This window comes from Seriola lalandi, unplaced genomic scaffold (assembly GCF_002814215.2).
Source record: "Seriola lalandi dorsalis isolate HSWRI2012SDOR001 ecotype SW California unplaced genomic scaffold, Sedor1 jcf7180002054569, whole genome shotgun sequence".
Classification (NCBI taxonomy): Eukaryota; Metazoa; Chordata; class Actinopteri; order Carangiformes; family Carangidae; genus Seriola; species Seriola lalandi.
This window is the reverse complement of record NW_019525122.1, coordinates 848,052-875,539: the sequence shown is the minus strand read 5'-3', so window position 1 is coordinate 875,539 and position 27,488 is coordinate 848,052. Positions and strand designations below refer to the sequence as shown.

The 27,488-nt window shown below is 38.8% G+C and overlaps 3 protein-coding genes across 6 annotated transcripts; all 3 read right to left on the bottom strand.

Moving 5' to 3' along the window:
* Positions 1–105: 105 nt before the first annotated feature.
* stx3b (syntaxin 3b) lies at positions 106–16,970 on the bottom strand. Of its 4 annotated transcripts, XM_023416739.2 has the most exons (12): positions 16,564–16,970; positions 9,731–9,805; positions 9,496–9,595; positions 9,104–9,178; positions 8,869–8,939; positions 8,567–8,675; positions 8,396–8,469; positions 6,737–6,871; positions 5,789–5,899; positions 5,431–5,541; positions 868–959; positions 106–768 (listed from the first exon to the last, which is right to left on the bottom strand). In XM_023416739.2, exons 1-11 carry the CDS (start codon positions 16,591–16,593, stop codon positions 882–884), a joined length of 969 nt encoding a protein of 322 aa, XP_023272507.1. In that variant the 5' UTR covers positions 16,594–16,970; the 3' UTR covers positions 106–768; positions 868–881. The 4 variants fall into 4 exon arrangements, 3 of the variants coding, with proteins under 3 accessions (XP_023272507.1, XP_023272510.1, XP_023272508.1); XM_023416742.2 differs by lacking the exon at positions 5,789–5,899; XM_023416740.2 differs by lacking the exons at positions 106–768; positions 868–959; positions 5,431–5,541 and adding exons at positions 1,440–3,546; positions 3,910–4,029 and having other exon boundaries at positions 16,564–16,967.
* A 2,106-nt stretch (positions 16,971–19,076) lies between these two features.
* ran (RAN, member RAS oncogene family) lies at positions 19,077–22,267 on the bottom strand. Its single transcript, XM_023416696.2, has 7 exons — positions 22,173–22,267; positions 21,191–21,248; positions 20,970–21,054; positions 20,180–20,305; positions 19,869–20,056; positions 19,603–19,773; positions 19,077–19,453 (listed from the first exon to the last, which is right to left on the bottom strand). Exons 2-7 carry the CDS (start codon positions 21,221–21,223, stop codon positions 19,409–19,411), a joined length of 648 nt encoding a protein of 215 aa, XP_023272464.1. The 5' UTR covers positions 21,224–21,248; positions 22,173–22,267; the 3' UTR covers positions 19,077–19,408.
* Positions 22,268–23,150: 883 nt separating this feature from the next.
* Positions 23,151–27,156, bottom strand: ndufs8b (NADH:ubiquinone oxidoreductase core subunit S8b). Its single transcript, XM_023416711.2, has 7 exons — positions 27,086–27,156; positions 26,115–26,169; positions 25,962–26,027; positions 25,751–25,840; positions 24,808–24,980; positions 23,950–24,078; positions 23,151–23,707 (listed from the first exon to the last, which is right to left on the bottom strand). The coding sequence occupies exons 2-7, from the start codon at positions 26,167–26,169 to the stop codon at positions 23,576–23,578; spliced, it is 645 nt and encodes a 214-aa protein (XP_023272479.1). The 5' UTR covers positions 27,086–27,156; the 3' UTR covers positions 23,151–23,575.
* Positions 27,157–27,488: the final 332 nt, after the last annotated feature.

Sequence of the window (27,488 nt, the reverse complement as noted above, 5' to 3'; positions counted from 1 at the left end):
AGAGGCGTTTGGCCAGTCAGAATGGGTCCCTCCGTGCAAACAGGCGATCAGCTGAGCCATGTATAAACCTCCAGCACAAGAGACAAAGCAATAACCAACACTTGGTACAACGCACAGAAAATCTTTTATTACATAACAGGCTTTACTGGGTTGACACACAGCCAGTGAGCAGTAACAACCGCTGTTACAGCAAAGACCTTCATCACAAGCATTTCAGCAAAACGGACGCATACAGATCAGACACAACAAAATCACACACAATTTATTAAAATTATGACAACAAAGAAGTCAGAAAATACTACTTATTAATGACCAGGTCATAATTATTTGCATGTGCACAAATGGACTTTTGTGGACTAGACAGCACAAAAAACAACTTCATGCATATTTACTAAGTTTAAATTAATCCTTATAAATAGTTTCCTGATACTTAAAATTACTCTACATATGATTGTCCCCTCTATGTACCACCAGGAGGCAGTAGACTATAGAGTGGTCCAAAATGATTAAAAGTCATTGTTGAGCCACTTCACTGTGAACAGGTAGACTGAAAAAAATCTACACATTTATAACACGTTTTCAAACACTTCATACAGCAAGAAAATAATTTAAATTCAAATGATTAACAGCAGGGTAAGTGCACAGGGCAGATATGGTAAATTTTTTTAATATAGTTTATTAGTTTTTAAAACTCATTCAAATAATGGTCATGGGAAAAATAGTGGGACAGCTCAGGAAATTTTCTTTTACTTGGAGAAAGTCGCTTGCCTAGAAATACAACACAAAGACAAAAAAGAGGACGTTATTTCAACATTTACTGCGCAAGTAGCGAATTCATGATGTTGAAGACTGATGCAGTTGTTTTACCTGTGTAAAACCTTTTATGAGAAGAAGCTGTAGAGATAGGAGAACCCAACGATCCCAATGATGGCACAGCACAATGTAATCATCATCTTTTTCTGTGGATTTCATCCAGAACAAACAGTAAGACAACAACAATCACAGGAATTGGGCTTTGATTCATGAGTCTCAACAGAAAACTGCCAAAAACAATACAATTACTATTCACTTTCACAAACACACCAGTTTGAGGAAATAACAGCGCAAAAGGAGAACAGAGGATCAGAGAGGTTAGGGTGTGTGTGTGTGTGTGTGTATGTATGTGTGGAGAGAGGAAAGGTCAAAAGAAAAACTTACCCCTTCCTTTACACTTGTGCACCAGCCTTTAAAAATCTGTACTTTGCAACACACTGGTTAACATGCTGTATCAGCAATGTGCTGACAACAGCATCCAATAAAAACATTTTTTACAAAGATCCTCCATAACATACACTCACAAAAAAGGTTAAAAATTCAGTTACATATTTACCTTATGTCAGGCACAAAGGGAAACAAGGCAGGCAAGCACGGGACTGCAATAAAGCACTCTTAAACCAGCCTTTAAAAAACATAAAATCTTTAATCTCCATTAAAATCATTGGCACTTAAGTTAAAAGTTTACAACAGTTTCAGTTTTCTCCTCCCTCTCTTATTGCAGAAGAACAAGGCTTGAATAGAAGCATCAGGATTGAACATTAGTGGACAGAAGCCAAAGGAGCAGATTGAATTGGTCTAGTGATCAAGCTGGGGGCCTCTCACTTTCAAGTGCTTCCAGCACAACCAGAATTAAATGCATCATTCAGGCTCTGGTTGAACAGAAACAAAGACAATAGTGTCTCTCATTATGCACTGGACATTTTACAAAGTATGTTGTTGCACTACAAACCCCCAAATGTTGTCAATAGCCACTGATTAATATTCATCGTCTTTCCTCTTCTCTCAGATGACTGGTGTAAATATTATCTCTGATACAGTCCTTGTAAATAAAGCTAGAATCACCCGCCTTAATGACCCTATTACAGCCACAGGGTGACAGTATGTGCACTGTGGTTCAATAAATTGTAGGTTTGACACATTCTTTCTACCAACAAGAATTAAACTTAGTTGCCAGTTAAAAGTTATCCATTCTAGAAAACTACAGCCTCCAAAATGTCCATTAAGTTTAACCAACATATCTCTAAAGCTCTTTTACCAAAAAAAACCTGGAGATTACCACCTTCATAAACATGGGATTTATTACAGGGCTGTATTAGTTTCAGATAGCTGTACCTAATAAATTGGCAACTGAGTTGTGTGTTCACAGTAGAAATATTATGAGAGCCAATATATGGCAGGAAATGCCTCTGTTTAGAGAGCCACCCGCCACTGAGACCATATCCTGTATGTGTGACTTTATTAACAACACTTCATCAAAAGGTATCATAAATACAAAAATATTCTGACTCTTTTGGGAAACACGCTAAGTCACTAGTGTTATTACCAGCCTCTCTTTATATCATGTGGCTCTAAACGCTGTGTGTTGACAGCATTTTGACAGGAATGATGATCGTGTCTATATATGTAATAGTGTTGCAGTGTTCAGATAAATCTTCAAGCAAGGAATGCGTGTTCATCCCTGAGGCTTTAGTTGTTTTTTTTTTGCTTGTTTGCTTATCTGAGCTCTGCCTGTCCATGAAATGTGTTTTGATGAGCACCATCCTTCACACATTTAAAATCAGAACCACTGTGCTCTCTAAACTGAAGAACCTCAAGTGGGCACACTGACCCTCTTCAAGTTACACAGCTGAGTCATATTCAGGGTTAGATACTGATAACACAAAGTATAATAATTCTGGTATTCACCTGATCATCTGAGCTGATTACAGAAATTAGACTTTTTAGTTTTTTTTTTTTAAATGTGAAAGTGCTGAAACTCCTTCAAACCAAGAAAATCCCATTACAGTGAACATACAGTAGCTAGCTTTGCAATCACAAAATGTGTCAAGGCTCATAAAGGCAAGAAATAAAGGTAAGGGAGGTGATGTGCTTCTATAAGGCTTCAGAACAGTTTGACTTGCTCGACAGTAAAATAAACACTTTCAGGCTGATTCTTTGGCACTGAATGTTGAACAAGGAAATGTTAAGTAACACAAGTGAAATTATGATCAGTTATTTTTCAATTCCCTTTTCGCCTCCGCAGATACAACAGTTATTGTACTTCATGTCAGCTTTGTCTCATTTCCTCACTTACAGCAGAGCATCCTCAAACTGTCCAAGCTGCCTGAGGGAGTCAAACAACCCCTCACAAACCAGGAAGGATGCTTCAGATGGCATTGGTAAAAGCAATTCAAAAGTCACAAACAGTGTTTTAAGGCTCACAAATCTTGTAGGTCCCCTTTGTTTCCAGCCCTCAAATGTAACACCAAGCCTTCCTCTACTAGTTAAAAAGACTCTTGGTACAGTTTAAAGTTGATGACTTGTACATCTGTGGGAGAAATATTATTATATCCATCTGAAGGGACCGGTATCAATCTTTTCTTTGGTGGGCCAGCTGATGGAGGGTAGGATGGAGTGGATGACGAATAAACCGATGATGATAGCAGCTCAGAGTTCCTGCTACAGTGTGAGGATGACGATGAGGAGGATGAAAACAGCCACAGCACAGGCTGCACCAATAATTATCATCTTCTACAGAGAAACACAAAGGGGAGAGCAGTGTTAATGATGCGGTGCATGGGAATTGAAATGAGCCCACAGACCAAACACTAGCCCACACTGTGAGCGACTAACTCACCACTAGCACTGCTGTTTTTGTGAAGCAGTAACCAGAGGCAAGTGCTGTAGAATAACATGAAAAAACACACACCCAAGAGAACTTTAAATACACACAAACACACCTCAAGTAAGCCCTCTGGACAGAAAAATAAGCACACACACACACATGTAAACAGAGCCTGAGGTAAAGAACATGTAAACCCTTTGTCCAAAGGCATGCATCATACCCACACCCGTTGTGGCACTACGATGGTTATTTGCTACAGAGTTACTCACCCTTAGCTCTCCTCTTACTCAGATAGATCATCAGCTTTGCTTCAGTCCCACTGACAACCCGATAATGAGAGCTAGTAAGGCCAGCAAGACCACCACAACCACCACTAATATCACCATTTTCTGTTGGAAACAACCAAGTACATACAGCACCATCAGGATCATTCTCAGTGGGAAACAAAAATAAGTATATTCTTTATATATTAGGGAATATGTACAGTGTATGGAAACAATGGCCTTATCCAATATCATGAATTCTCTTTGCAGCTTAGTAACCACCTAAACCCTCTGCATCAGTCTTGCTTAAGTCTGATAAACCAGTTTTCTTTTGGCACAATAATGTTGACATTATGTTAACGTGTCAGTACAAAAGTTATTTTCACACTTGCTGAAACAGCCAGAGGCAAACAGTGTCTTCAAATATATCCAAAGAACTATAAGAATAATGCAGCAGTTATGGGCACACTGTAAACAAAGAGAGAGTTAAGGTTAAAGCTGAAGAGAAAGAACTGAATGAGAAAAGAGTGAAGTGTGAAACTTGTATGTGGATGTGTGCGTTCCTGTGTTTGTGTGTGGTTGTTTAAGTAGGTCACAAGGTGGGGAGAGTCGGGGGGGGGTCTTGATTCTGGTTTTTGGTGCTGGGCACGTCACAGTGGTTTTCAAAGCACAGCGAGCCACAGGGTGGAGGAACAGAGCAGACAGGAGAGTTGGGGATTGTCAAAGGTAACAAGGTGAAAATAAGGGTCTTGATGGTGGGGATGGTCTTCATGTTGTCAGGCAGGTTTCCCAAAAGCTTTCTTGAATTAATGTTGTGTTCATCTTTCATATACTAACTGGGCTTTTAGAACTAAGACAGTCTGGAGCGTGTTGTTGTAAGTATTGCTGAGACAATGAAATGCCATATACAGTTTAACTAACAGATCCATGAGTCTGAAGGCTGATAAAAACTGTGCAGTAGCAAAACTCTGTAACACTTGAACAGAAATTGTTTTATGTTCCATTGTGATATTCTCAAGGTAGACGGTGTAAATATGCCATTTATGTTACAAAGAATCAACCAGGAATTGATTTGCCGACACTGCATTTTATCAAGTTACGTCACACTGCACTGTGACAATCACACAGGTCCCATTGAAATGAATTAGGGGTCAGCATTTTTTCATGTAGTGCCGTTCTCCTTCTGAACCGCTGTTGTCCTAAACAACATCTCGGAACAGTCTAGGTTAGCACCGTTTCAGCAATAACCAGAGGAAGGCAGAGGGCATCTCTACTGTTCCAGGTACATGTTAATATTAGCTCAGGGTAAATTCTATGACTTAATCATATTGTAATCCGACTCAATCTTTGTCCTGTGGTGTCCAATTTAGTCTATTTTATTTTTCACATTCCTCTCTTCTTAGTATTGCCTGTATTTCAATTTGACTACCATCGATGTCAGGGCCTTTCTATTTTAAGCAATTAAATAAAAACTTTTTCTGTTGCTTTTGGGAAACCGGACTGCTGTTTTTGACCAGAGTCACTCACACGGCGAGCCTCTTGCTGAAACTTTGCAGCTTTCTTAGTGTCTGCTACAGCCCTCTCCACAAAGCCCACTGATTGGTCCATGTTGCTCTCAATCCTGTCAATCATTCCACCCTAACATGGGATGTGGTGTCAGCGGTGACGAAAGGTAACAAAAGAAAGTAAATGAAATAATAGTGAGACAGAGAAAAAGAAATCAAAAGCGAAGCACATAGAATGAAACAGTTGCGTGTGAGTGGCAATGTGCAAGGAGTGTGATCTTTCTGCACACGCTGTAGTTTGAAGTGGGAAACAGCGAATAACATCTTAGTGTGTCTAGAAAATAAGCAGCCTGGGGCAGCAGTTGTCAGAATTACATTACCTTGCGTGCTTTGGTCTGATACCTTACAGCTTTTTTGGTCTGTTCCTTTGCTGCTATTATGTGGTCCATGGATTTAGATACATTCTGCTCTATGTTGTTTACAATGTCACCCTGAAAAACACACAACAAATGCTTAAACAAGTAGAAAATTACAACACTAGACAGGTTTAAATACATACAGTAATAAACTGATTCATATATATTAGATATATATATATATATATATATATAAGTTCCTTGACTAATTTTTGGACCAGTATTATTATATTATCGAAAGCTTTACTGTTACACAAGTGAAGCTGACTTCAGACAGCTTCAATAATGATTACATGACTTTTGTTTTGTTTTTAGTGCCATGGTAAATTTCATGGGCACCGCATTCAGACTTATGATGATGTTTCATTTCTTTTGAACAAACCTTTTCCACATAAAAACTGGAAATAAAAATCACAACACAAACAGTGCAATGGCCCTTACCTCAAACAAGCCTTTCCCTCAGAAAGCATGGTGCAAGCAGCAAGAAATATGTGGTTATACTTATGTACACATACACATACAGTGACTGACTGATCAACAATATGAGTGTTTGTACTGATTCTAGAGTAAAATATGCTCTGGTGTTTACTATGATGCTTTATTTGTACATCTTACATCTTACTACTTTCATGTTGATTCCATCAATGTTGGGTGATGAGATGAGAGGAGGAGGCAGTGGCAGATGAAAGTTAAGAGAGGTATAAGAAAGGCATAGAGCTGGAAAAGAGGAAACAGAGACGGATGCAGAAAGGTGAAAAAGAATGAATAGAGTCCAGATTAAACACAAAGCCAGGGAAAAGAGTCCAGGATGAATGCAGAGAGTGAATAAATGAATGAAGTAGGTGAGAGGTTCCTAAAGTGACTAATGGGTGGACAAAGAGATGGTCTGATGGAAGGAGTAGTGGAGTGTACCTGGCTCTCCACCAGCATGGCGATGTCTACAAACATATCGTGCAGCTCCTTGATGCTACTTTCCAGACGAACAATGTCTTTGTGTCTGGATTCAATCTCACTCAGGGCTTGTTTGGAGATCCCAGAGTCCACAATCTGTAGAGAAGAGAGGTTTACTGTTACCACAGTTTTGTAAGACAGAAAAAATGCGCACACAAACGTCGGCTCACATCTCAGTGTCAGGGTCACATCTAATGCCCTTCTTTATTACAGATAAGTGTTAAAAGTAGGCATTGTCTGGTCTTAGCAGGAACTGAAAGGAGGGCAACACATTAAGTGATACAGAGAAATTCTTCCAATGACAATGTTTTTGATGCATTTTGTGTTTTTTAAAGCTTTTTAAATGCTACCACATATAGCTGGGTATGGTTTGAATCTTTGGTAATGATGCCAAAATTATACTTCCTTCCTTTGAAGATTATGAATATGTTTTTCTATAAAACCCTTTTACATAATAGTCAAAACCTCTTAAATACATCAGTGCTTAATTGTCTTAATACAAAGCTGCTGTCAAAGAACTTTGCCAACATAAAATGCAGCCGGTACCAATATAACTTTTTCTTTCTTTTCTTTTATTATTGCTGTATCATTGTGCTACTGTTCCCCCTGTGTCATGGTTGACTTACAATGTGTGGTGTGCAGTTTTTATTTTGGTGCTGTTGAGCTTTGTTATACTTGTTATACATCTCACTCATTTTTCACATACATTTCGTGATTTTATTACAGCAACCGGTTTCTCTAAAGGCCGAACATTGTTCATGATTTGAAACATATAGACGAGTTTCAAAAAGCGCAGTTGATCACTTTAGTATATTCAAGGAGTGCACCTTTAAATCTTAGATCCAGCTCTACAGTAGGAAAAACAAGACAGCCTGAAGGACAGAGGCCATTTCAATGCTTTTTTTCTCCTAATCAGACATGTATACATGTTTTTATTCTGTCTTTATTAAAACCAGGTCAGTGCCCAGCTGGTCCACAACTTCTTCTGTTAGGACAAGTTACCCTTTGTATTTACATTTATGGTCAGGTGTGCTCAGGTCTGGTTTATAAGGCATTTAGTTGTTATCAAATCTGAGAATGTCAAGTTTAGTTATGTGTCCTTGTGCATGAAATTTCTCCCAAGCTGTACTGGAAACAATCTTCTGAGCAATGTGCACACAGTGAAGCTTTCTCACGAGTTGAAATGCACTCTACATTAATTTTACCAGCTGCGTCACGGAGCTCAAAGCAATACAATACAATGCTCTCTGTCATGATGTGTCCTTCTTGCAACCCGTGTTTGAGCATCTTATTTGTTCTCGTTGGTCAGTTCAAAACGCTATGCATCCTTGCCTGAGAAGTTAACTTCTAGGATCTTCCTTTGTCTTTGCATTTGATTTTTTAAGAATCAACATTTGGCTGTTATTTAAGTACAATGAAGGTTGGAGGACTCAAGAAGCCACAAGAAAGCAAACTGACTTTGAGCTCGACAGGGTCAAGCACGTCTAATCTTTAACCTGTTGATATTAGGCATTCTGAGTTTTACTTTTTCTCAGTTCTGCCACATCATGAGCAGTGTCAAGTCAAAGTGAATGTTAAGGTACTGTTAAAAATAGCAGAAACACACACACACACACTTACCCCTGCAGTGAACACAGCAGAATTGCCACTCTCCAACATTTCCTCCAGTTCTTCATCTGTTGTTGCTTTTCCGGCTGGAAAAGTAAAGTAAAGAAAAGAAAAGATGAAATAACACTGAAAACTGTAGGACCATCACATGACTTTATAGCTGTGTATATGGGTGTCACTCACTGATCTCTAGCTGTCTCTGAATACGTCCTTTACTCCTCTCCCTGAAGTCCACCTGAGCTTCGTTATACTTTGTCATGACCTCCACGAACTTCCTAGACAGCACTGCATACTAGGAGACGACAGGAAAAAATATAACTACCACAGCAGTAATGTTTTGCCCTGTCCTCGCTGGTTGAAAGTTAAAGATTAAACACTGGACGAACAGAATTTGAAAAATGTTTACATTCAGCATAAGAAAAGTTTCCTACAAAACCTCCTTCATCCAAAGGCCACCTGAAATTTAAGATGCACAGATCATTTACCTGTGATTTGCGTATCCGCATGTCAGCTGACACCCTCTCCTGCTCCTCAGACTCCAGATACCTCTCGATGGCTGGGAATCAAACCAACATAATGATGCATGATTCAGCTTGAAATCATTACCATCACATCATTGTGTCATTTAATTCTTCAGTAGCATGTCACATTAAATCTATTAAACATCCCCGCTACTCTGACGGACAAGCTGATGTGTGTGGTAGTGGGGGGCCGACTCACTCTTGAGTTTGTTTCTTGCATTGTTGGCCATCTTCTTTATTTCATTGGTGATTGCCTCCAAGTCATCCTGTGTTTCTGGGAAGGAAGAGACGTGGCAATAAAACAGCTAAGAATTTTAAAAATACAAACGAAAATCTACTTATTGTCTTTCAAAATGCTATAACATGATTCTCTAACATTTTGGATTCAGGAATAATTTTGTTCTTCTCATCAAAAGTCTGAATTAATTCAATTTGGATCACAAAATTGCAAGCAATTGCATCTTGTAAAGGAGAAAGGATTGAGGTTAGGTAAGAAAAAATTCCTTAATATGACCCTATGTGAATAGGGTCTGAATATATTTCCAGAAGAGAGAAAAAAGCACAGGTACAGAAAGGAAAGCTGTCTCTTACTCTGTTCTGAAGTGGGAGCAGACAGGATGACCGAATAAAGCTTTTTGACTTCAGCCACATTCTCATCAATTTTATCAATACTGTTTCTGATGTCCTCAATCTGAAACACACATATGAAAGATATGAAATTACACAATGTATGAAAAAATCTCAAAGAAAAAAAACCCCAACATGCCGACTTCAAGCAAAAGAAGTACTGCCACCCTCATATTAATGCAGTGACAGTAACACTCACCTGAGAGAAGAACTCGTCCATGAAGGCTGCATTGTCCACAGCAATTTCCACCTCATCGTCATCTTGATCGCAAGTCTAACAAAATAAAAAGGTAAAGAGTGTATCAGACTAATAGCAGTAGGTCCAGCTGGCCAGAGAGAGCGTGTTTAGGGTATTAGATGCTCACAGTCACAATCACAATCATGTCATCAACGCCTCGGGATTAAAGGTTCATTCAGATGTTCATTGTGTTTACCAGGGTAAAAACAGAAACCAGCTATGTGTGGCTTCACTGCAGTTTATGGCCATTATTTATAAATCTTCCATTTTATTTTACTTTTTTTTTTTTTTTTTTAAATCCTCTGTATATGTTTAATATGTAATAATAAATAATAAATTCACTCTATGTTGGGGACAATTATAGAGAAATCCTGTTCCATTTATATTAAATGCAGTAAAAATTAGCACAACTAGGTGAAACCAGGAAATTATAGAATCAAAGAATGAATATAAGTGAACAAAACCAAGAATCTGACCAACCATTCAATACCAACTTTCAAAAGCACAGTTATCAACACCCTGTGCTATGGACACACTGGTTGGTAAACCCAGTGGCGATTGCTATAAGACTGCAAGGGAAGCTCAGCTTCCCCTAAAATGTCAACAAAATAAGTGGTCAAATATGTGCTGTTGTGTGTACATTTCATTGACTAAATATGCGCTAGAACACGTTCATCTTTTGTTCAGAATCAGCTACTTATCACAGGTAACCGACACGACTTCCTTCTCATTCATCCCCGCAGCGCCACAGTGCTTTACACAGTGTAGACGCCGAGCGTCTACTGACTTCAATGGGGAAGCATAGAGTGGGTTGTTCCACTCCAGCGAAACTAGACGGTCATTGGATAAATGCTGGGCTTTGTCCCGCCCATCGGACGCTCAGCGTCTCTGGGGGTATATGGGGCAGTGGGCTGGCCCGGACACTCGGCTTCTGCATGATGATTGGATGATCTGTCTGAGGCTGAGTCCCTTTTTGATTGACAGTGAGCACCAAGGTCAAATCATCCTTGAGTCTGAGTGACACTTTGTGCCAAATTTGATGAAATTCCCTCTAGTTGTTCCTCAGATATCACATTCACATTCACATGGGATGGACAGACAGACGATCAACCAAAAAACATAAAACCTCCGGCCACAGCTGACGCAGAAGCGTTTTTATTTGTTATCAGGGTGGAAAACCCGCTGACGTTAAACCACGAGCCACTGCTGAAGGCCATACTAATGAAATTGCTTCCTGGTTAGTAGCTCAGCATGATACATCCACCACCAGAAATATTGGTCTGACTATAATCAGCCTACACCCAATAAATTTATCAAAAAACTTAACGTTGCTGATGTCATAAACATGCCACAAGAGACAGTCAGTAAACACAGGGCAGTGCAGCTCAGTTGGCCACAAAGAGCTCAGCACTGCTGGTGAATATTTACACGGTGAATGACTCGGGCCAGACTCCAGGAACTCAACCTGTTTTCAACTGACTCTAAGAAACCACAGCTCAGGTGCAGTGTAAACAGACATCATAGGGCCAATGCTGTGACAGTGTTAGGCAGAAAAAAATACTGACAATGAGTGAGAGGGGCAGACATGCTCAATTTGTTCCCTCTCTTTTAATTACTTCTCCATTTAAAGTCAGATATGTTTACACTATAATCTTAACACATAGCAGTTCGTGTTTGTTGTGTAATGAGTTACAGAGTCTGAAGTCTGGGCACCTGACTTTCCTGGAGAAAGTCAGGTGTCTTTTGCTATATTCACCTGGATCAAAGCCAAAGCATGGAGAATGTTAGCCAACACACCTGTCAACTTCCCTGCGTTGTCATATCACCTGACTGAGCCTCAATCTCTAAACTGCTAATCTCAGCCAATATCAGTACAACACTTGATTTATGCTGCAAACTGAATATTTTTCTTTAATTCACACAGTTCCTTGGTTTCTTATTGGGCTACACAATGCACAATACACAATACAATCATTACAAAAGGAACCAGAAATTAGAGCTGCAATCATTTGTTGATTTATTGAGTAAGCTGTTAACAGATAATTAACTGGCATCTATTTTGATAATTGATTTAGGGCTGCAACTAACGATTATTTTCTCAATTTATTGTTTAGTCTCTAAAATGATAAAAACAATAGTGAAAAAATGGCAAACATACTTTCTCAGAGGCCACAGTAATGTCTTTTTAATGTCTTTCTCCCTTTATAAACAAAACAGAGAATAGTCACATTTGGAGAATCTTTTGGCATTGGGCTTGAAAAATCAATTAATCCATTATCAAAATAGTGCCCAATTATTTTTTTTTGTGAAAATCAACTAATGAATTAACTGACCAATCGTTGCAGCTCTAAATTGATTAATTTTGTCATTTTTCAAGCGACCTCCCTCTCAAATATGATGATTTGCCTGTCACGTTGAAGTCTTCTCAGTGTGCGGTGGTCACCTTTGATTATTGATGACTCTTAGTCATATTTGATAATAGACTGTCTTTACTGCCCTGGGCAGTAACATTTACTGCAGCTGTTCAAATGGGTTGTAGGCTGTCTTTAACCTTCTACCCCTCATCTAAAATTTGACTTGCAAATGGAGTCTAGACTATTTGGTTCAGCCTGCTGTAACTAACAAAACTTGTGAACACAGAGTTCCCTGGACACGTACACACACACACACACACACTGACACACCGCCTGTTTTTGAATCTCTCACTGAGTTATTCATCAAACACACCGCTCTGGCTCACACATTATGCTCTCTCACACAGCGTTTCTGCAGTAGAGAGATAAGAACACACACTCACTTCCTTCCAGTGTCTCTCGTTCAGCAGAAATAAGGGGAAAAGGACTGATGTGTGCAACAAATGCCACACACACACTTGCTTTCATGCAAAAACTGTCTGATACTGTTGTTAAACTCATTCACTTATGACTGACCTTGGAGACATGTATTACTGTTAGAAAACCCAACAACAAATTGCATTATCATCTTGAATCATAAAGTTATTCATAATACATTAACCTCATACTGCTTCTGATCACTGCATGGGAGTTGGCAGTGGTGTGTCATGACTAGTTGTAGTCGAGAATGCAGTGTGACACATGCCATGTTTGTAAACTGTAAAACTAGATTAACATTAACCAGTATTTTACAGCATTTTGTTCAATATTGTCTAATGCTGAGGGGAAAGTAAGACACACACACATCTCATCATCTTTTTTGAAAAATAAATATATAAATTGTGAACAAAGTAGATTTAATGCCACTTTGTTCAACTCTGCCAAAATGTTGACTGAGTGAACCATGCAGCAGCAAATTAGATTTTCTCTTTTTGTTGGACCAAAAATGCTATAATCTCTTAGCTACATGAAGATTGTGCAATCATCAAAACATTAAAAAACAAACCGGATAACATTTGGTGAACTTGACACTAAAATTAGAAACTAGCACACATGCCGCACATGAATAATGGAAATGTCACCCTGGACGCAGGCTAGTTCATTTTAATTACGCTTATTCTGCATGCAAATGTGCACAATATGTCATGTTGCATAATTCCACTCAACTAGGCAATGACTAAACAGAGGCGTTACACTGCAGCAGGTCCTCTGCCTCACAAATACAACTGCTAATCAAACTGATAGGTTTTCTTAACACACAATTTCATTGGAGCTCCAATCACAAGAATGTTTTGTACTGGTCTTTCTGGAAAGTCAGATCAAATGTGAAACCCACTAAAGAGTGATCAAACCCATGGACAGAAAAAACAAAGCACTAAAAAGACACATACACGAGCAAGTACAAAGACTGAGCTTGTCCGATCGGCCTCTACATCCCCATGGTAAATTGTACTTGAGCACACATACACACACAAACGATAAGTCTAAGATTCAGTGAAAAAAACCTGAAGTAACCTCTATGACTCATTTTCATGCACAAAACTATGTACACAAAAGCTGAATGTCCAACCCTCTCGCTCACTTATCTTTCTTGTGACTCCGTCATCTCAAAGAAACTGGGAGGTGACAAACCGGCAGGACTTTGTCTCTGAGGATCATAAACGATGTAACAGTACCGGGTATAACACTTTCAGCCAAACACCAACAGCACTTCTAGGTTGAGAAGATAGGCTGAGAAAAATGAGGGTGAGCAAAGACCAAATTGAGCTGACAAGGTAGTTGGATAAAGGCAAAAGCAATGTGTGCGCTTGCCGAGCTCCAAGTTTGTGGATTAATCTATAAACCAATCAAAAGAAAAGTATTCAGAAACTATTTTAGTGATCAGTCATTCTTCAGGCAAAAATTCCAAACTTTTCCCAATTTAAACATTATGTCAGTAAACTGAATATCTCCAGAGTCGTTTTACCTCTTAATCACCAACCAATTAAATCAAGAAAAATATTCAGCAAATTATTTAATACTGAAAAGAATTTTTAGTAGCAGCCCTGTGCATTAGATTTTCCACTGGGTGATTTGGAACGTGAGCCATTAACTATCACGGCAGCAGGACAGGGAGCTGGGGTCAGATTTACAGCAGCACGGTGACAGAAGCCAAAATACTCTATCAGGACTTGAGTTAATGCAATGGTGAAATCTGACAAGGGATTTAAAATCTCCATGTGCCACAGAAGAAGCCACATTCCTGCTGTTACAATTTCCCCCATTCACTGCGCTGATATCTGAGCCATGTGCTGGAGAAAAGTAACACTGTTTGCCCACTAGGCCTGTAGTACATGAAGGGAAAAACTGTACACACTTAACTAAAGAGGATATGGCTTTGACTGAAAACACATTTCAAAATACTATGAGGGAAATGAAACAGAAAGGCTGAATAACAGAAAACTGCTGTCACGTTGACATTGATCTTTAATCTAGCTGCAACTAACAATTATTTTCATTAAGTCTACTTCAGTCTACGAAATACCAAATAATTGTGAAAAAGGGGACACATTGGAATATTTTCTTTTGTCCCACCTGTACTCCAAACCCCAACAAAAGAGCAACAAATCTTCACATGAGAGAAGCTCGAACTACTTTTGTTTGAAAATGACTGAAGCAAATAACTGATTACCAAAATAGTTGCTGATTATTTTTCCGTCAATCAACTAATTGATTAATGGACTAATCGCTGGAGCGTCATTTGAAATTTGTCAAGCAACTAATGATCTATTTTTGTCGAAGTAGGTCTGAGCAGGCAACTATAATCAAACTGCTTGCTAAACAGCATGCAGCATGAGCTGTCACATTAAACCAGAGCTCCAGCTTAAGATACTATCCTGGTTTCCTGTTGCTCCTCTTTCCCAAACTACTCCAGGTCTACAGTATGTCAGGTGACATGATCACACTAGTGGCATGAGCTCACATGAACATATGCCCTCTTCACCCCCTCCACCCCACAAACACACACCAACATACAACCTAAATTACAGCCAGAAAGTTAAACATTAGAAAGTTAACTCAAGTAGGAAAGTAAAGGTGGCGGGTGAGTGTGGATAAGGTAAAAAGATAAAGAAACTGAGAAGTACATAGTGTAAAAAGTAGTAAGGATGGAAGAAGCCATTAAAAAAGAACTGTAACATACAGTAGCTTTAGAGGTTTTAACGAATACACTTTCAACCTCCCAACACATGAGTGGCCTATTTCATTCGCTATCTGCACTTCTTTTCCATGAAAAGAAGCCAGCTGTGTGAGATACAGATGCCTGGGGTGTGGGGGGACCGCAGTAGCCTTACAGCAACTTTAAACATAGCAAATATTTGGCCAGCAGTTTCAGGTAGCTATAGCGACACATCCCAACTTGGGTTACAATAGGATCAAGGCCCTACCTCCAATGGGCAGCAAGTGTATAAACTGTCATTGACTTAGATTTATATAGAGAAAAGATGAATAAAATGGATGCTTCTGTGTTGCAAATGATTAGTCTGTTTAGTACAGTTTAGTACATAGTATAATAATTTGACTGTGATGACATAGCCACCCCAACTGTAGAACCTGTATCCATTTTAAACTTCTTGTTTGACCATATTTGTTATATTTTCAATGGTTTAATGTACTTTTTAGCAGTGATGGCAACTAGGACTGCAACTACTTAATATTTTCTTTATTGATTAGTCTATTAACTTTTTATCTTTTAATTTCAAAGCTTAATCATTTAGTCTGTTTAAAATGCCCATACATTTTTTTCCCAGCCAGGCCAAAACCCAACAATATATAATTATATCCACTGACAAAAAATGGAAGAAAGCAACACATGGTCACATTTGAGAAGCTGAAAACAGATGTCATATTACATTTTCGTTTGATAAACAACTTAAAGATTGATTTTCTGTTAATCAGCTAAACGAATAATCGACTTATCATTTCAGCTTTAATGGTAAAATCAGAATGATTCATCTGCTGCACTACTAAAGCTGAGTAAATTAATAAATATTTGCATATACACAAGTCTACATCCCTGACACCCAGCTGTCAGATCATACATGTAAAGAAATGGAAAATGATATCTAAATAGCTGAACCACTTTTACATCCCCATTTCATCAACCTACCAACCTGCAGTGTTTTACAAGAGTTATGTCATCACATTGTACAACATTGTTTCAAATTGATATGTTATCTGTCAAGTATTTATCATAAAGGCTTAACTAAAAGGGGTTATAGTAAAAAAAATAAAATTAAAATCGCATCTCTTTATTTCTATAAGGAATGTTTTTTAGAGGTTCATCAAAGTGTACAGAGAGACAATACTGCAGAGGGAAAAAAACGCTGTAAGCAAACTTAACATTTCCTGGACACCACTTACCGCTTTAAGTTGCTCCAATCGGTCCTTCATCTTTCACACGGTTGATTTGACAATTTTAACACTAAGGCGATAACCACAATATTGTGTAAATGGCTCAGAAACTAGTCACAATCTCTGGACTCCTCAGCCAGCTGGCAAGCTAGCTGTCCAACACAACCCCACCGCCAGTTAGAAAGAAAATTAAACTCCCCAAAAGTCTTGACAAAAGTGTATAAGAAACCGACTTTTTCTGAAAACAGGAATCTTTCCGTCGTTTTTCCATACAATATGGCTGCTGGGTTTAAAGCCACTGTTTTTTCTTTGCTAAATCTCCTCGCCCAGGGGATTAAAACAACAGTTGTGTAGAGCCGTATAATCTGTCCCTCCGCTGGACACCAGTAATCATTCTAAAACGCACTTTCCTGTCTCACGCATGCGCTGACAAAACCCCGTCCGGTAAGGATGAAGCCACGCCCTGAGCCACCTGCACTAGTGATACATTCAGGTGATGTGGGAAAAATAACCTTCTTTATCCAATTCACTGCCTAAATGACGACTAGATTTGCTGCCTTCCTGCTGGCGGCGATGACAGTATGTAGTATTAAACCTCCAAGGGAATGCAGATGAAAATTAATGATGTGGCCTACATTGTTATATTGTAATATTAGTACATTGCCTGATACCCCTGAGGTCTTCAGCACAATTTTATGGTATTCGTATTACTTGTGTATTTCCATTTTATGTTGCTTATATTTCGGACGTATACTTCAACTCCACTACATTTCAGAGGCAAATGTTGTACTTTTACCCTCACTACATACATCCAACAGCTTTAGTTACTATTTACTTTTCAAATTCCAATTGTTAATATAAATTATAACCAACAATTAATTATGATGCATTATGGATGAACCTACCCAGGAATACTTAAACAATTTAAAATTATCCCAACCTTTACCAAATGCAACATCAAAGTTCTACTTGCACATTAATTCATCAATAATGTCAATCTAATTATATGATATATATTATTATGAAACTAGAAATGATATACAATAGACAACAAGAATCATATAAAACCAGAGTGCAAACTCTGTAAAAGCACCACTTAAGGCCATTCATTAAAGTTGATTTTAAAGCTCAAATTAAACCAAATTAATCTTAAATGATGAAGGTCTTTTTTGTGGCTCCAATATTTAATTAAGTGCTACACTGTTGGACAACAAAACAATGAGAGGAGGTTGACTTAAACATTCAACAAGGTCCACTCAGTAACTAGATTTCAATCATATTAGACAGTCTTCTTCGACTGCATGAAACCACGTTTTCATGCAGTTGTGCAAAGTTGTTGATGATGCTATGAGGGTAGATAAGGGTAAGGTGTTTATGTGTGCTTTATAAAGCAGTTGACAGCATGTCTGACTGGTTTAAAATAATGTACGTCTAATTGTATGGAATATGATGACGCTGTATTCTAACCCAGCTCCGTAGTAACCATCGTGTGTAAAGAAGGCCCACGTCACATTGTAAAACTATTACGTAATCCTGAGGGAAACGGTCGCTTTGCTCTGAGTGAAAGAACTTGACTGACACCTGGTGGCCAATATTCTGTTGAGCAGGTTACAACATAGGCTCATACTATGCTTGGAAATAGCTTTGGAAATCTTTTCATCTGTTGAGCTACTAAAGCACCATCATTGTGCCCGATTACATGGCCGGATTAACTAGTTAGGAGTCCCTATTGTCTACCCACCCACCGCCCGCCTACTGTGTATTGTGTATGTATCCTGTCTTCTCCAAGTTTCCATCAGTTACAGAGCTACACAGCAGAGTGCACATGCCTCCTTTGTTGTATGCCCACGGACCCAACCAGTATTCCTCTACTGGAATAATACAATCTGAGCACAAGGTTTTGGGGTGAGTTGCTTTGTGATAATAGGCACTATGTGAGCACAGATAAAATGGTGAAGCTCGTAAAAACAAATTTTGACACATCCCTTCTCTAGTAAATAGGGTAACATTAGCTACTAATGAGGGACATGTCTTTATGTTCTAAAATGTGCAAAAATCCAAATCCCTTAATAAATTGTAATTAATCAAATTAATAAAACCCACTGACATGCAGTGAACTAGGAACATTTGAGGCCTCAGGGCAATCGCCCACGTGGCAAGCCAGCTTTGCTCCATTTCATTTGCCTTGATCTTATCTGAACGCAAACGATGTGCAACACATCCAACTTTAGTGTGCTTGTTAATAGAACAGTTCACCCGATTTACAGAATCACAATACAGAATTCCATTTGTCTGCTTCAGGTCCAGGTACTATAGATGCTGGCTCACTGTTAGTGTTATGGCTTACCAGGAAACTTAAGTAGAACAGAGCCCTCATTAGTGTTATTAGCAACACCTGTGTCTTTCCTACCGTAGCAGGTCAAAATGTCTTCCATGAAGAAGCTACTGGTGCTCCTTTCAGCTGAAAATGTCCGTTACTTCAGGGATACTGCTGTCCAAGGAAATAAAAACAAATACACATGTTATATTGAGAATGTTTTTATTCAAAGTTTACTCCCCTTAGTGCTTCCAGTACACCGTACTACAGCATTATGTGAGCTGGGTAAGTGCAGTGGAGGGTGCTCGACGATGAAGAGTAGCACGTTGCCATGCCAACGACAACACTAGGATGGGGTGTGTCATACAGTGAAATCAGAACCACAACTTTTCCACCAAGTTTTTTTTTCCTTAGTTTTAAAACAAACAAAAAAATTCAAAAATAAAAAATCTGAAAAGGGATTTTACAGTAAAGGGGCAAGACTCCAACAAATTCCTTTCCACGGTTGGGAGGGAGAGGGAAAATTCAGGGAACAGGTTAGAGGTCATCTTCTTCATCTGGGAGTGCTGTTTGTGATGCAACCTTGAGAACAGACGACAAGATAAATCATTTCAGATTCACAATGTACCTCGGTGTCCTGCTTAGTTTATGTATACTTGGCTTAGGCACTAGATTGAAATTACAACATAGAGTAACCTGAACAGACATTGTGCCCCTATGGTCATACTCACTTGAAGCTCTTCCTCGTACTTAGCGGCAAGGGTTGGGTCCATCTGGACCTCTGGGGGAGCGAGGGCAGGCATTGCCACAAATTCCAGGTTGGGATCACCGATCAACTTCCTTGCTAGCCACAGGAAAGGCTTCTCAAAGTTATAGTTACTCTTGGCAGAAATGTCGTAGTACTGGGGGGCAGAGCAGCATATGTGAGTTAGAAATTATTATTCAAACAAAATGAGAAATGGACACATATTGATAATTTTGTGAGCACTGTCATTACCTGCAGGTTCTTCTTGCGGTGAAAGACAATGCTCTTGGCTTTGACTTTCCTGTCTTTGATGTCGACCTTGTTGCCACAAAGGACGATGGGAATGTTCTCACAGACACGGACCAGGTCACGATGCCAGTTGGGCACGTTCTTATAGGTGACTCGAGAGGTTACGTCAAACATGATGATAGCACACTGAGCTGTGGAGGTAACAGACGTTTTATTAAACAATATTCCCAGTAGGGGGTGGTTACATTTAAATGTATATTGATTGACTGTTGTAGGTTTAATAACCAGAACATGTTAAGAATTATGGAAAGCACCTTGAATGTAGTAGCCATCTCTCAGGCCTCCAAACTTCTCCTGACCAGCTGTGTCCCACACATTGTACTTGATGGCTCCTCTGTTGGTGTGGAACATCAGTGGGTGCACCTCTACTCCCAGAGTAGCTAGAGTTACAAGCAAAGAGAAGAAGTGTGAGAGAAGCAAAGGTTGACTATGATGAAATTTCAAAAATAAGCATGGACATGACAATAGGTGGAAGTTTAATTGCTTTATTAGCACATATACAATCAAAATCAATCTGCAGAAATTTCACTGCAGTGCCTTTAATATATAACCATTTCATCTTTTTTGAAAAGGTGCTCAGAACATAGATTGACATAATATAGATAAATATGGACTGCAGCACCCACACCCAACCCACATTCTTTTTTAAACATTTGTTTTTTTTTTTTATTAATTAGTGACCAAAATGCATGCTAAAAGCAGTACATTTTGCCATTGAAAAGTCAGTGCTCTCTGGTGGACAAACCAGGTAATGGTGACATCGTTTTTCTAAATTACCTCAAAACTAGTTTAGCATCTCTGCAAAGTACTTTGTTGTCACTCAGCTGACATATACACCAATAGATCTAAACCCAGAGGGCTCAGTAGGTGTCCAAAGCTATAGTTTTGGCCCAGGGCCAGCTAGTGGGTTGATCTGTTCTGGCTGATTGATGCATAATGGTTTGGTGTAAATGACTAAGCACCAGTCGAATTAGTGCTATCTGTTCACTAATTATCTGTAACATACTGAGGTGTCATTCACTTCACAACATGGGAGGTACTCACCAACATATTTCTTCTCAAACTCCCCTGTAATGTGCCTCTTCACAAAAGTCGTTTTCCCGGTGCCTCCATCTCCTACCAACACCAGCTATAAGCAAGCACAGTTAGTTTAGACTGGTTGATACTGGTTCAGCACAGCAAGCGTAGATACTGCAAATATCATTCTCTGCATTTGAAAAGACAGACGAACAACTCTTAAGTGAGGTCTTACAGCAAACACTTACCTTAAACACCGCCACCGGTACACACTGTGCCATTGAGTCCGCCGTGGTTGCGATTTTTCTGTGTGAAACAAAACAAGGCGGGATGGTTAGCACGTTTTCCATCCTCCATCCTGCTAAGTTAGACAGCAATCAATACGTTGGGCTAGCGGTGTTAGCAACTACCTGGTTTGATGTTAATATTAGATAAGTGAACTATGGGGCAACAGCCGCGGTACGTTAGTTTGTTATTTTCACGCTTTGAGCAGTTTACTTTAGAACCAGCAGCTATACTTCACAGCCTGTTACCTAGCGATAACCAGTTCTAGCATTTTCTATCCGCGCTAACGGTCCGACAGGTTCACATGTAACGTTGACGTTATGTTAACGTCTGAATATCTTAAATTCAAATATACGTAGGGCTGTACTGCGAATCTGAATGAATGCACGACTAGCTCGCTTCTGAACCCATATTTCAACGCTAACGCTAGCTAGCTGGCTAACATGCTAACTAACGTTAGTTTGAGTGCGCCATACGAAGCGCGACCGCACTTTTTCTTGTTCGACTGGAACAATCGGGCTGGGAGATCGTCTAATGTGTTCCATGCGGCAGCCGACTTAAACAAGAACCAAAATTCACACATCAAGCTGACTCCAGGCACTCACATTTAGTTTTGTCAGTAATAGTAAATATACTTGATCGGAGAAATAAAAACGGATCTCAAGAACAAAGCAGTGGGATGTGGGAGAGCTGTGCTGGCTAGCCTATTAGCCAGCACGGCATGGAAGCCATTCTTTTCACCGAGCTAACGGCTAAGTTAGCTGCGAGTTAACAAGAAAAAATCAATGGCCTAGTCTGGCTGCTCCTTCCTCACGTGGCTACACATATAGCACCATACAGATCCAAACCATACCGTCAAGTTTGTCGTTGTTTTAACCTACTTTCCCGATAAACACAAACTTGAAATCTGGGATGGCCCAAAATGAGAGAAGAATATAGACTCACCGGGTGCTACTGCAAAGAGAGGAAAGAGTAAATGGCTGCGTTCGCGGGAGATTCGGCGTGGACTATGAGTCAGTTTCCGCCCTTATCATGTGACCATCGCAGCGGCAAAAAACTTGTTTGAGTTTAGTGCAGTCACCCTAGTGTTCGCTGAGCATGATTCAGCAGAACATTCAATTTCTATAAAATATACAGAGATCTAGCGTCTGCCCATCCAATTTTACATCTCATAAAGTAGCCTATCGTTTTAAACGAGGGACTGAACGTTTTTTTGAACATATGTCTAATCACAAATTCAGAGGGTGCAGTTAATTAGGTCTTACCAACTTGTAAATATACTTAGAAACGTCTAAATCAATGAATTTTCAGGTCTAGATATAAGAAAATAAAGCAACAATGCTCATCATAATGCATAACTGCTTTTTTTGTCATTTTATCCAACCAACACACCAAATATACCTGGTTTACTGTCACATAAAACATATAACAGTAGTAATGAAGCTGGAACCAGCAACTACCCAGTTGTGATTGTGTGTCAGTAATGATTTAAATGATGAATTTATCATGTAAATGGCTGCCAATCAAATCCATTGGTCGTTTTAGCTCTAATTAATACTACATTTTGGTTCAACCATGGCTTACATTGCAGAAATAATTTAATTGACTGAAATTATTATTAATCTGTTGATTATATTTGGATCAATCAAGTTTTCTTTAAAAAATCATTTAAACATGATCATAGAAAAATCCCAGAATTGCTTGTTTTGCTCAACCAACAATCCAAAACTGTCCAAAAGGTATCACTTATGGTGATATAAAAAAAAAAAAAACAGTAAGTCCTCACACACTGAAAGCTGGATCCAGAGATCTTTTGGCATATTTGCTTGATAAATGTTTCTAATGATTAATTAAATATCAAACTATTGGTGATTACTATTCTGTCAGTCAACTAATTGTTTCAGTTTTAATACAACAGGCGAATTAACAGTTTTATTAACATCATTTATTTCACTTTCCTACATAGCATCAAAAACATTACATAAATATACTCTTTCAGAAATGTCCTACCTATTAAAATCAGATAAACCATGCTTTTAAAGTGCGGCAGAAAATAGTCTATCATAGACATGTGCATAGGGTACATAGTTTATAGATTATTAAATCATCATCACGCAGTACGATATCATCCATCTTTAAAACATAAGACATAAATTGTGCGTTTTTATATTTTTTCTCAGCTCTGACAACAGAATCTGAGGCTGCAAGGCTTCACTGTTAATACAGTATGTAATTCATTGGAATATCTTTAAAGCTACAAGTAATCTCTTTATTGCATAGAATGATAAGATATATAGTTTTCACATGTGACATTTCTTTTTGGTTAGTGTGCAGATATGACAGTCAGTCTATCTGTACAGATAGTCCGCCTGTATGTTGGCTGCTATCTCAGCCTCCCATCGATCTCCATTGTTGAGCAGCTTCTCCTTGTTGTACAGCAGCTCCTCATGGGTTTCAGTGGAGAACTCAAAGTTTGGACCCTGGCGAAGGGATTGACAAAAAAACTAGAAATTAACGGTCTGTAGGTCTAAATGCACACAGTTCTATAATAAGATTTTGATGGTGGGTTGAGTTTATGTTGTGTGAAGAACTGTGTGATTATAATAGATAAATAACTTTCCATTTTGTGGAAGATAGGAAATAAATTTACAGTTTTACTCTGCCAAAAGCCACCTTAGTTCAGCGCCATAGAATCTCCCATTCAGTCTAAGCTTATTCTCACCTCCACAATGGCATCAACAGGACAAGCTTCCTGGCAGAAGCCACAGTAGATACACTTGGTCATATCAATATCATAGCGTGTAGTTCTCCTGCTGCCATCAGCCCGAGTCTCAGCTTCAATGGTAATGGCCTGGGTTCAACATAGGGGAGAACAGTGAAGAGACAAAACGAGTCAGACAGGACAGACAGGGATTTCAGCAGTGACTTTATCACAGCCTTAGCAGCAGGTATTGTGAGAATAATTGGGTGCGGGATTGGGATTTATTTACCAGTCTGTAGAATTGAATCATAGTATTAACAGAACACAGGATGTACTATGGTATGGTGTGAATAGATAAATTGTTTTTCTTGACTTTTGTGCATAAAAGCTGCCTTTTTTTTTTTTTGTGTGTGTGGGTTTGTGTGTTAGAGATGCAAGATGAAAAGCAAGCAAAATATATGTGAGGAAGGCTCGCTGTTTTTGTTTTCTACCAATTTTCAAGCAAAAAATTCCACCATCCTACATTTGTTCTGTTTGCTGCCACTGGACCGCATTTTGAACATGTGAAGACAAAAATTAAGAGAGGAAACACTAAAGAGCTGTTGCTAATGATAATGCTAATGATGATGATAATCCCTAAAAGTAAAAAAAAAAAAAGGTTACTATCAAGTGTGTGCACTGCTAATCATATTTCTATGAAATTAAATCTACCTTGTCAAAATGAAAAAAGATACATTCTTGGATTTATTTTTAAAAATAACAGGAAAAGTTGTGTCTACACAGTTTGTGACATCTGATCAAGAAAACTGCAACATAAATACATTTTACAGCAATATGGCTCTGTGTTTATAGGTAGGAACAGTATGTGTTTGTATTCACCTGAGCAGGGCAGATGGCCTCACACAGCTTACAGGCAATACAACGCTCCTCTCCATTAGGGTAGCGGCGGAGGGCGTGCTCTCCACGGAAGCGGGGTGACAGAGGTCCCTTCTCAAATGGGTAGTTGATGGTGGCAGGTTCACGGAACAAGTAACTCATAGTCATCGCCAAACCTGCACGGAGGTCATAGCCATAGCATCAAAGAGAGTGACGACTCATGAATTACAATACTGGTTATATTCTATACTTTTCTTATTGTCAAATCCCATGAAAAGACAAATGTGTCAGTTCATCACTCATCTCTTTCCAACTTCTTCACTGTCTGTGGCACATAGCCCCTGCCCCCTTTTGTTTGTACACCAGACTTAAATCTTTGAAAACAGGTTATGAATATATATTTTATAAAATGCTGTGTCATTTCCTAAAACAGCTGGGCAATGTCGTTTTTAGCAAACTGGATTAACTTGACAGTTCAGATCTTGATTGTATTGGTAATATGTTGTTACTGATTCACTTGGATTACTGCATATTTACTCTCTTTACATTAAGGATTCCAATAAACTTTAGATTTGAGGTCCTCCCTCTTGCAAAGTCAAATAAACTAAACTAACATTTTCAGCCCTAAATTAATACACATTTGGTGCACTAGTGAATATTTATAGCAAAAGGGCTGGTGTGTGTAGAATGGGCTCTTTATTACAATGGCTCTGCTCATCAGCAGTGTGGCGCTTTGTGAGTTTTTAATAGTTTTTGAAGATCTATGGCACACAGGAATAATAATAATCGGATTTTGACTACATAGACAATACTTTTTAACAGGATAAATTTCATGCCTTTTCATGAGATTTGTTCACAGTAATAAAATTATAGAACATCATTAGGCCTATCTTTTAACTCTATACATGACATAGGCTATCTGCATAGAAATCACTGTATATGTGACCTCTAAAAAGTTCAGTCCAAAGGAGGGTTGTTGCAGCCCGGTCAGTGATGGACCTCAGGTCTGTCGGCAGCTCCTGAGCATTCACATACTCTGCAAGTAGAATAGAGCGGGACAAGATTGTATGATTAGATCAGTCCAAACAACGGCCACATGTTTTCCCTCCATTGAGAATGGCATATATGAACAGTTATGGGTTTGCAGCAGTACTTACTATAGCCCTCTCTCAGTGCACTCAGACTAAATGGGCGCATGACACCAGGACCATATCCAAACGTGCCTGAAGATACATACAAATGTGATGTGATAATGCTTCATTTTGTGCGTATAGATATTATTTTCTTAATGACACCTGCCTAAGGAGTACCTTGCTTTGAGTAGCAGTGGAGAAGACGCAGACTCACAGTAGTAACGTTGGACATCTGAGCAAAGAAGGCAGTGAAAAAGCAAACCGAAATAACTGAAACACATCAGAGCAACTAAAATGTACACAGTAGAGAGAAACGTCCATTGTAGCAACTCAGAAAAAGCTCTTCATTGAAAACGAGGGAGGGAGGGAGGGAGACCAGCTGACTGAGCACAACCATCCTATAATCTCGTGCCCCAAATCCCTGCTATTACGTCAGCAGTTGGCCACATTTATGGCATTCTATCAGAGTGGGAAAATCGACAACAGATCCAGTTTATACGATTAAGTAGCCCTCACGTTAGTCGCCGTTACTAGACCAACAGTCTCTATATAATTGTGTAATATTCACAGAAAGTGTACTGATTTAGTTATTTTATTGTGTTAAATATGGTAAACGTTTGTTAACAAGTGTTTGTTTTCACTTGTATAACCACACTATAGGATACATGTCGCAATCTAATAGTCTTACTTTATTGTGTTAGTGTTAATATAATGTTATACTGCCGACGAGAGCGATATTGCCGCAATTTTTCAACCGGTTTGAATCCTCTCATTACCAGATAGGTTACAGGCATGCTCGTTCACGGCAGACCTGAATGCGTCATTACAATTAAATAACCGTTAGCAAAATGTGGCTCCTCAGTTAGCAACTTTAGCACACAGTTTAAATGTTTAATTCTATCATTATTTTTCCTTGATTTATTTAGTTAATATGCGTTCGCCATGCCAAATTGTATCTCCCAAATTGTTATCACACTACAATTAGATCGCCCACCTACATCACTGCTTGAAAAGGTAGTTAATTTAGGGTAATTTAACAGAAAACGGATAACAGCTCAATGAACACAACGTGTTTCCTATTAACGAAGCCTTAAATAATCGTCTACAGTCACTAGTTCGTGTTTATAATAATCTTCAACTAGACTTACCTTTCACAAGTTTTTGGTGAGCGGTGAGCAACAACAGACGGTGGTCCCTGAACTGCGCAGTAGTATTTATGCTGCATTCAAGTGCTGCTCGGTAATTTCCTATTCTTAGTGAGGAAATAACAAAACAACTGCACTTTTGGTGATATCTTCCATTTTATTTAAATTACTGTCAGGCTCGTATAATTGCACTATTTTCTACAGCAAACAAAAGTGGCATAAATATTGTCCAGACAAGAGGAAGCACATTGAAAGGACACGATCAGCAGAGCATATTATACAGTTATTACTCACTCTGATGACATCTTTGATGAATCATGCTTGAGTATCACTTGCATCACAGCAAAAAAAAAAAATGTATTTCAAAAATAGTCAATTTTTTTGGTATAACAGTTTACAGTGTTTC

Bases quoted from the DNA above. Each gene is read 5' to 3' on its own strand.
- stx3b (XM_023416739.2), bottom strand. From the start codon at position 16,593: ATGAAGGACCGATTGGAGCAACTTAAAGCG. The intron at 8,470-8,566 runs GTGAGTGACACC...TTACTTTTCCAG, and splicing joins TCAGAGACAGCTAGAGATCA to CCGGAAAAGCAACAACAGAT. The intron at 5,900-6,736 runs GTACACTCCACT...TGTGTTTTTCAG, and splicing joins CCATGCTGGTGGAGAGCCAG to GGTGACATTGTAAACAACAT.
- ndufs8b (XM_023416711.2), bottom strand. From the start codon at position 26,169: ATGTCCAACGTTACTACTGTGAGTCTGCGTCTTCTCCACTGCTACTCA. The intron at 24,981-25,750 runs GTCACATATACA...ACCTCCGTGCAG, and splicing joins TTGGACTGAACTTTTTAGAG to GTTTGGCGATGACTATGAGT. The intron at 23,708-23,949 runs GTGAGAATAAGC...TCCCTTCGCCAG, and splicing joins CTGTTGATGCCATTGTGGAG to GGTCCAAACTTTGAGTTCTC.
- ran (XM_023416696.2), bottom strand. From the start codon at position 21,223: ATGGCACAGTGTGTACCGGTGGCGGTGTTTAAG. The intron at 19,774-19,868 runs GTAATGACAGTG...TCTGCCCCCCAG, and splicing joins ACCGCAAGAAGAACCTGCAG to TACTACGACATTTCTGCCAA. The intron at 19,454-19,602 runs GTGAGTATGACC...TCTGTTCTCAAG, and splicing joins AGTACGAGGAAGAGCTTCAA to GTTGCATCACAAACAGCACT.